The following is a 9605-nucleotide window of genomic DNA, read 5'->3' as shown; positions in this document are numbered from 1 at the left end:
CGAATCTTCCGCTTTTTTATCGACCAGTACCAGCCGCTGCTCCGCTAATCTTTTCACCTCCACCACTTTTCTCAATTACTCTTCTTGCCGCCCATCTTCTCCGTATTCTCACCTATCTTGCTTGCGGCCGACCAAATTCTCAGAAAGCACACGCAGCGCAACAACTGCTCGACGAAATGCCCCAGCCGGAGCGAGACAGAAGCAACGGCGGCGCGATGATCGTTCGCGTCCGCAGCCGTGATGGACTCGAGCGTGTCGGAGTTCCGGACCCAAACTCCGCCACCGTGGGTACCCTCAAAAACCTAATTCAGTCCCAACTCGGCGTTCCTGTTCCCTCCCAGACCCTCTCCCGCGACCGTAACCTCCTCATCGCCAAGTCCCCTGTCGAGGTGGCTTCTCTCTCTGACCTCACGGACCCATCCATGCCGCTCTCCGCCCTCGGCATCTCCCATGGTTCGTTCGTCTTCCTTTCCTATGAGGGACTGCGAACCGTTCCCGGTCCTGTTGGTTCCGCCACCGTGACACCCGCCGGATCCTTCGGCCGCAAGATGACGATGGACGATCTCATTGCCCGTCAGATGCGTGTCTCTCGACAGGAGAATCCTCATTGCGAATCAGCTTCGTTTGATCGGGATGCCGCCCACGCTTTCCAGCTTTATGTCAACGAGACCCTTGCATTCGCCATCAAGCGCGGGGGATTCATGTACGGCCGCATCGGGGAGGGGGGCGCAGTCGAGGTTGACTTCATCTACGAGCCACCGCAGGTGGGCACGGAGGACATCCTTACACTCTTGAGGGATCCAGAGGAGGAGAAGCTCGTGGACGCGATCGCAACTGGGCTGGGGATGAGAAGGGTGGGGTTTGTCTTCACGCAAGCTGTGGGAAGGGAGGGGAAGGGAGAGTACACCATGTCAAGTAGGGAGGTTATTCAGGCAGCAGAACTGCAGGCCGAGGGCGGGATTGAGGAGTGGGTGACGGCCGTGGTGAAACTAGAAGTAAACGAGGATGGGGCAGCGGATGTGCACTTCGAGGCGTTTCAGCTTAGTGATATCTGCGTTAAGCTTTTTAAGGAGGGATGGTTTGATACGGAAGCCGTTGATGGTGATCCGAAGGTGTCTAAGATGAAGAAGGATGTGGTTGTTGGGACTAAGGATGTCAGAGAGGTGGATAATGACTTCTTCTTGGTTCCAGTGAAGATCTCAGATCATCAGGTGAATCGGTTTCTCTAGTTCTATTTCTAAATTGCTGTGCAGAATTATTTTAGAAAGGTGTTTTGTTTGTTTTATCGCTTAAGTCGAATTCCAGACTTTTCTTCTGTATTGCGTCATGAAGATGGTCTCTAGATCAGATTATTTTGAGCGATAGTTTGGTAAAGGTTTTCTTTAGCAGAAGTTTCCTTATATACCCTGAGGATTGTTCATAATAAATTAGGCATTGACAACATCTGCACTAAGTTTATGTGATTTTGCATTGACCCTCAAAAAGATATCTAGAACGGGAAGTTACTCTCATTTATCTTAGTTACAGATGGCAGAGGTGCAGATGCGATACCTTTTCTAAAATCAATGCTGTTTTGATGGCCTTGATTATTAAAATGTTTAGATATGCTTTAATGATGTGCGGAAGGGTTTATGTAAACAGTGAACCCTTCCAGTCAATTTGGCAAAATTAGCCTTTAAATGATGAGGATCGATCAAAGTTTGTTAATTAGAGAAATAAATGTGGTTAATAAGGAGATCTAGAGAGAGAGAGAGAGTTGTGCTTAGGAGACTGATAATAATTAAAGTTTATCACTACAATAATGATTTTTGTCCACTAATCTTATATTTTATCCTTTAATGGCTCCTTGATCTCCTTCTTCTTCCATCTCTTCATAAAGTAAGCATGATGGTTGGTTCTTACATGAAGCCCTTCTTTATCTTTCCATCTTGAGTTTTAAGGTCCTTATCCTTTCTTCCTTCTTGAAAATTAATTTTGTTTCTTTTTTCTGTAGCCTTCCCTTGCATGCAGAATAATAGACGAGGGAAACAATAGTTGAATTTTATTCCTTCTTCCATGCAGAGATGATATCCTTCATCTTTGGTGTGTTTTTTTAGTCGCAAGAGCCCTATTGAATCTTTGCTAATCTATCGGCTTCAAATTATTCTTTCATTTGTGTCTCAGTCTAGGGTGACACTATTATTGGCTTCTTAGACATGCATGAATATTTTTTGTCCTTCTAATGCATTTATAGGTTCCTCACTTCCTCTTGATAATTTTTTATTGCTACTTGACATTTGCTGGGATGGCTCTTGTTATGGTTTCTTGTTGCAAGTATTTATAGTTTTGGGAAAGATTGATCACCATAGTTGGCTTAGTTGCTGATCCAATTGCCTATGGAATTAATCTATGCACTTCATATTTATTCCCCTCTTTTAAAAACATGTATTTTTGTTTCATATGAAAATACACAACATCCTTTTCCCAGAAGTATGGCTTGCCTAAGAGTAAATGACATACATCTAGTAGTGGTACATCACATTTGACCTAATATTTGAATTGCCTAATGATGGTAAAACTTTATATGCAGTGTTCTACAACTCTAAACTCCATGTCCTTCAAAATCTGTCCTATGTTATGTGAATTTTGGTAATAGTATTTTTCATCCAGAGCTTCAAATATAATGTTTTTCCCAGTTAGGTTACAATTGCACCGATAATGTAAAATTTTACTGATAATTAAGTTGGTTTTCACCTTTAGTCCACCATGCGTTTGAAAGTTTGGAGTCTCATAAAGAATAACTAAAAAATTGAATCATATGAACTCGTCTAGAAAAATTTCTTTAGCTTCTCTGATATTTGTTCTTTGTGTTTGCTCTCACATGTTCAACTTTACACTCGCCACTACATTTTGGCTTTAAATGCTATAACTTTGTGTTTTACCTTGAATGCTTTCTAACCTCTTTCGTGTGATTTTGATAGAGGTATCCCTGTATAGTGTTTTTATTGTATCTTTAGTTCACCATCAATTCTCTGCTTTTATCTGGAAAATTCTTGTAAACGACACTTAGGCTGATGAACATTGATTTTTGTGGCACTTATGATACAATTTTACTCTCCATACATCATTTGATCATAAGGTTACTCCTTATTTTTTGTTGTTTGTGCATGCCTATTGAAGAATTATTAAGTATTAACAGGCTCAAGGCACTATAAAGAGAACGTTATTTGGACATTTTAGCATTAGGACAAATCATGCATTTGCACTTTTTAATTTGGCTGCAATATTTGCTTTTTCCGAATATGAGCTCCTTTTGCGTTTAATGTTTCTCTGATTAAATATTTATTATCTTATTTTTAATAAAGATATTTGGTTTGATGCTATCTCCCACATTGAGGTAGTCCAAATAATGTTAGTAATCATGATTGGGGTAATTTGAATAGTGGGGCCAAATTGGATGTTATATTTATTATTTCAATCTTGATGGTGGAAAAAAGAGGAAAGGTCGCAATCAAAGTTGATTATTCTAAATGCCTTTGAGTTTTGTGAATTGATTATCTAAATAAGGTGATATTGAACCAAACATTTCATTTGATAGATAACAATGTCCTTAGAATGGCATTAATCTATATAACGAGATAAATCAAATATACGCTTGAAGTTATTAACCAACTGGATTGGGGATTTTCATTGTGTTTAATTTTTGTTCTTGGCACACATTCACACTTATAACATAGAACTTTAGCATATATGCCTAATTAGCTTAAGTTTTTTTTTGTGGGTTGTGAATACTTTTAGCACTTGCATTTAAGAATAGAGCTAGACATATACTTTGAAAGATAGATAAGTGCAAAAAAGAAGAAAACAAGTAAAAAATACTTTGAATTTTATTGCTTTTTTCTATACCAAGTATGGAAGTATATATAGATTATTCTAGGAGTCTTACAAAAGAAATAAATCACAGCTAATCACAAAAAAGAGAAAAAGTTCCCCAAGATTGTGGCTAGAGGGAGCACATGAATTAGACTGGTCCAATGGCTATAATTCCTAATCAGTGTGCTCAAGCTCCTTATCAAGATTGGTGACATGTGGGTCCCACTAAGATTGGGGTGGGAGCGTCAGCATACATAGGATGTGGGCCCCATTGTATCTGACACTTGCCCACAAATTGGATGGTATAAATCTATCATTCCAAGTTTTCTTACAATACTTTTGAACATGACATTGTAGAGTTCTTTGGTGAATATGTTGACATGTTAAGTTATTGTTGGACATACGGAATACAAATGAACCAATTTTCAAATTTTCTATTATGAAATATCTATCCATCTCCTCAGGCTTGATACAATCATATTATATTGGATTATAAGCAATGCTGATGATAGATATATTCATAGTATACCGTCATGGACCGTTTCACTTGATTTTTAAATCTTCTAAAATAATTTTGATCCACAAAAGTTTGCAGATATCATGCTTTGAACTTGGATTCATTTCTGAATCTTATAATAAGTTTTTTTATGCTTCTCCAGATTGTAAGATTACTTCCAATGAATGTATAATATCTTGAAGAAGTTTTAACCTTTAATTTGTAGTGCATCATGTTTTTTGTAGATGATCCCTCTTCTATGATTGATTTAAGATATTTAAGAATTTTATAAGCAGCTTGAAAGTGAGATTCTATAGGTTTGTGCATTAATTGATTGACCAGGCTTATAACAAATACGATGTCTACATTGGTGCGGGTTAAATAGATTAAATTTTCAATTAATCTATGTTATTATCCCATATATATTTTATTTCTTCTTTATTTTTGTTTAATTTCTCTCATAGTCAGTTAGAGTTTTACAAGGTTTACAATCAACCATTTTTATTTCTTGGAATATGCTAATGATATGTTGCTGTTGAGAGTAAATATTCCATGTTCAGTTTGAGCAACGTTTGGACCCTTGAAGTGCTTAAGTATGCCTAACTCTTTGATATCAACCTCTTTTGCGAGTTTTTCCCAAGCAATTCATTTTTTTCATTGTCATCACCTCTAACAATATGTAATCAACATTTACTATGAGAATTAAGATTTCTGCCACTAGTGGTATGATCTCATATGCTTTGCTTAAATCCAGTCCCATTCATTGCCTTTCTAAATTTGCCAAACCTTGCTTTTGGGAATTATTTTAGACCATATAGAGCTTTTTTTTTACCTTGCAAATTTTATTCTTTGTGAAAGAACTATCGATTATGGGTGGTGAATTCATATAGAATTTTTCTTCAACACTCTCATATAAGAAAAACATTCTTTACATCATATTGTTGCATGAATCATCCAAGATTAGACTAGAGAGATAGGGATGTGAATTGTGTTCATTTTTGTCTTGAATTATGTAGGTCAACCTTTGAGTAAAAGTTTTCATTTGAGTATATCTAAAATCGAATACATGGAGTGTAATTTTAGTTGTAATAGATCTAATGGTAGGATTGTGACATTGGGTGATCAAGTTATTAAAAAGAGTGCATGTTTTAGTCTTTTAGATATCTAGGATCTATTCTTCAAAGCAATGGTGAAATAGATGGGGATATTATAGTGGAATTCAAGTTGGATGGTTGAAGTGAAGGAATGCATCGGGCCTGTCATGTGATAGAAAAAGTGCCCCTCAAACTTAAGGGAAAATTTTATAAGTTAGTGGTGAGACATGCAATGCCTTATGGAGCAGAATGTTGACCATTAAAAGAAAAGCATAACATTAAGTATTGTAGAGATGAGGACGCTTAAGTGGATGAGTGGCTTTACACTTAGCGACAATATGAAATGAGTATATGCATGAAAATGTTGGTGCAACTCCAGTGGCAAATAAGATTAGAGAGAGTCACCTTAGTTGGTTTGGTCACATAAAACATCGACCATCCAATGACCCTGTTAGAATAGTAGTTGTAGTAGATCTGACTAATATTTAGAATGGTAGAGGTAGACCTAAAATATTTGGTTAGAAAGTATTAAAAATTAAATTTTTTATTAAATTGAATTGAGAATTTGAATCATAATATGACAATGGAGAAATATAATTCATGTAGCTGACCGCGCATAGTGGGATAAAACCTTTTTGTTATTGTAAAATTTTCTTGTCAGTTCTATATAATTAGGTATATCCTTTAGATATCAATCTTTTATCGTTCCAAGCTTCCATTTGTTATGTATGTTATTAAAAAGATTAACTTGCATCATACATTTTTCTTCTTTTTTAATAATTCAATTTCCTAAGTATGATTTTATTTTTTCAGAGCATTCATTTGATTCTACGACTCATGTGCTGTTTGATTATTGTGAAAGAGAAAATTATGCTTCAAGCAATTATTCTAATAAAGTGGTAAAAAGGACGAGAAATTGGAAGAAAAATAATCAAGAGTAACTTAATGGAAGAAAGTTAGATATAAATTTTAAATATTTTTAGTGAATTTTTTTCTTAAAATTCTGAATGTTAATATATTTAAACTACATTTTATACAAATATTTTTTAAATGATAGCTCGCGAGTTAATGAGTGAGTCTGAGCTAGCTCAAGTTTGATTCGTTAGCTCATCGAGCTTAACTTTTGAGCCATTTATCAAGTCGAGCTTGAGCCAGCTCACAGGTCGGCTTGACTTTCTTGTACCCCTACTTGCAACCAAGCATCTCCTCCGGCAAATGTTTTTCTTCCATTCACAAGGATCATCCAACCCTTACAACTTTTATAGAAATCTCAATTTTAAACTAGCATCATGGCTTTCTAGATGAATGCTTGATAAAACTGCTATTCTAGCCTTTTGCTTCCCAGAGCCAACAGCAACTATGTAAAATTGACTCATGCAAAATAGAAGGGCATACCCCGTACTTAAAGCTCTTGTCAATAGCAGTCGGAGAAGCTGATGTGCGCAGTTCTGCCTCCTATATTTTTGACGAGGCTACTTCTGTAACTCAAATTCTGATCTCCCAATGACAATGGAGGCCACCTAACCATTACTTCAGACCCAATTTCTAGCTTATTACCGAGGCTTTGTTTGGGACAGCTTTCTTCCCGATTCTTAAAGCGGCTTCCTAGTATAAAAAATTTTGTACTAAGAAGCCACTTTAAAAAGCACTAAGAAAGCTGTCCCGAACGAAGCCTGAAATAGTTGCTTTGTATTCCAGTTGGACATATATCATATTTTTGACGTATTAATTGACGTGAAATTATTTTAGCATGCAACAAAATATGTTGTATGCGGAACTGATGGAGGTTATTAGTCATTTTAATATAAATATAGTAGATTATTTTAATATAAATATAGCAGTTGAAACTTGTCTGGCTTTATCTCGTCTTCTGTATCTTTTTTTGTATTTAGTTGCTTTTGTAAATGAGTGAATTGACATAGAGTGACAACTAGAACCTTTATAGTCAAGTTATTCTCCTTGGGTCTGATTTTATAAAGAATATACCAAGAATATTCGTTGAATTATGCATTGACGTGGATTACATTCATAACTGTTATTTGGGATGTTGTTTGCTATAGTTATCTAGACCTCTTCATTTCTAACGCCTAATCTAGGCTTGCAGTTTGATTCTGGTGCAATAAAAAAAATTACATTAGGATTATAAACTAGAAGTCATTCCTTACTATAAAAATAGATAAACACATATATAATATAACAATACTAGAATACAATACATTACAACTTATACTAATTAAGAAAAGAAAGATACATATGGGGTGGGAACCGTGGATAGAGAAGAAGAGGTAGAAAACCGAGACGAAATGGTAGAGGGGAAGGGGAAATGAGGTTAGCTCGCAAGCTAGAACAAACTCGCGGGTTTTGCATTCCAAAAATCATCACGTATCTTCCTAAAGTCTAAAACTGCCACAAAACAACCCCATTTATAGGGAGAAAAAAAGGAAAAAAACATTTAATGCAAGGTAATTAAAGCATCACTCAAACAACACTAGAAAATCTTCAAAAGATGGAGCAAACAGGGACGGAAGGGACAGCAATCTAGGGGAAAACGAAGCATCAAAACAGCAGCTAATGGGCACAAAAACCGAAGGGACAGCTGCCCAAACCGAAGGGACAGTTGCTAAGGGGAAAAACTAAGGAAAACAAGGCTAATAAAGACAACCCAGCAGCCAATGAACAGAAATGAAGGGACATAGCACCTCTCTTTTGATCATATTGTCTTGGTTTCTGTCTTCCATCATTGGCAGATTAATTTTTATTCTAAATTTAAAAATATAAGTGGTAAAAAATGTCTAATACTTGACCATCTACCAAAACTGTCGGACTGGTGACAGAAACTTACCAATATTTTTTGTTTGTATTTTATAGAAAATAGTTGTGCTGGATACTATCATGGTAGTAGTTTTACCTATTGATCAGTGCTCGGTCAACTTTCCATAGCTGCCTCTCCTACTTAATTGTTCCACTAAATAGCGAAAAGGTTTAAAATAGTCCCTCGGCTATTCATATTTGATCAATTTAATCTCATAGTATCACATTTTGCCAATTCAATCCATTAACTATGTTAAATCTCAACCTTACGATCCCAAAGATATCCACGGCTGTGAACAGTAATCCGTGGGAAGACTACATGGATTGCATTAATTCCTCCCATTGATTTAGGAATAATTGTATTCATGTTATTATAAGAGTTATTTGTTTCCTTATTGATACACCTTGTATAGATCTATAAATAAAATTAAAGCTTTCCTTTCGAATTCTAGTTTTAACATGGTATCAGAGTCGATCGGGAGGCCTTCATTGCCGAACGATCCAACCTCCTGACGCTGCAAGAGGCCAACAAAGAAGTGTCGATCTCGCCGGTTGCTGTCGCGGGTGAACTTCTTGACGTCGTCAGAACGGTCATCGAAGGAACCGAAACGAACAGCCACGAAGGAAACGAAGGAGAGGAAGGAACGGTCTTACCGACTGAAACCGACCGTGCGAAAGACGCTTCCGAAGCCGATCGGAAGTTCGTTCCAATCAACAGAGCTGAATGAGAGAAGGGAAACCCGATCCTTCTCTCCCATCGGTAGAACCACACGATCCTGATCTTCGTGCTTCTTCCCAGCTCGGTGGAGGAGCCCGATCCGACAAAAAAGGAAGAACGTCGAAGGAAGCAAACCGCCTGGACCGCCCGCTCGAGCGCCTGGTCCGCCCTCTCTTCGCGCGTACCCTAAGCTCCCCAATCCGATTCTTTTAAAGAATTGGACAGCCGGTTTTTTGGTAAAACCGGCAAGGTTTTGAAAAAAAAAAAACTATCATCGGCCTTTATTGTCGATGACTAAAATCGGGTGATTTTTTTTTGGAAGCCTTCATTGCTATCCAAGAGTGTTTTTGATAGTCTTAATCACTATCATAATGTCAGAAATCAATTCCTCCGAAAGTATTGACCAGACGGAGGAGTCGATAGTGCACCAAGTTCGAGGTGATCTTCAAAACATACAACCTTCCTATCGTCTAAATGGGAAGAACTACCTGAAGTGGTCTCAATTTGTGAAGACCTACTTGAAGGGGAAAGGTAAAATACATCATCTTCTTGGAGGAGGACCGAAAGAAGGAGATCCCAAATTTGGGGCATGGGATGAAGCAGACTCCATGATTATGTCATGGATGTGGAATTC

The 9605-nt window shown here is 37.2% G+C and overlaps 1 protein-coding gene across 1 annotated transcript; it reads left to right on the top strand.

Annotated features, from left to right (window-relative positions):
• On the top strand, positions 1-1244 carry LOC110109458 (NPL4-like protein 2). The gene has a single exon (XM_020840527.2). It carries the CDS (start codon positions 177-179, stop codon positions 1227-1229), a length of 1053 nt encoding a protein of 350 aa, XP_020696186.2. The 5' UTR covers positions 1-176; the 3' UTR covers positions 1230-1244.
• The last annotated feature ends 8361 nt before the right edge of the window (positions 1245-9605 follow it).

This window comes from Dendrobium catenatum, unplaced genomic scaffold (genome assembly GCF_001605985.2).
Source record: "Dendrobium catenatum unplaced genomic scaffold, ASM160598v2 fragScaff_scaffold_1644, whole genome shotgun sequence".
NCBI classification, from domain to species: Eukaryota; Viridiplantae; Streptophyta; class Magnoliopsida; order Asparagales; family Orchidaceae; genus Dendrobium; species Dendrobium catenatum.
The sequence above is the reverse complement of the archived record's forward strand: the minus strand, read 5'-3'. Positions and strand labels throughout refer to the sequence as shown.

Bases quoted from the DNA above. Each gene is read 5' to 3' on its own strand.
- LOC110109458 (XM_020840527.2), top strand. From the start codon at position 177: ATGCCCCAGCCGGAGCGAGACAGAAGCAACGGCGGCGCGATGATCGTT.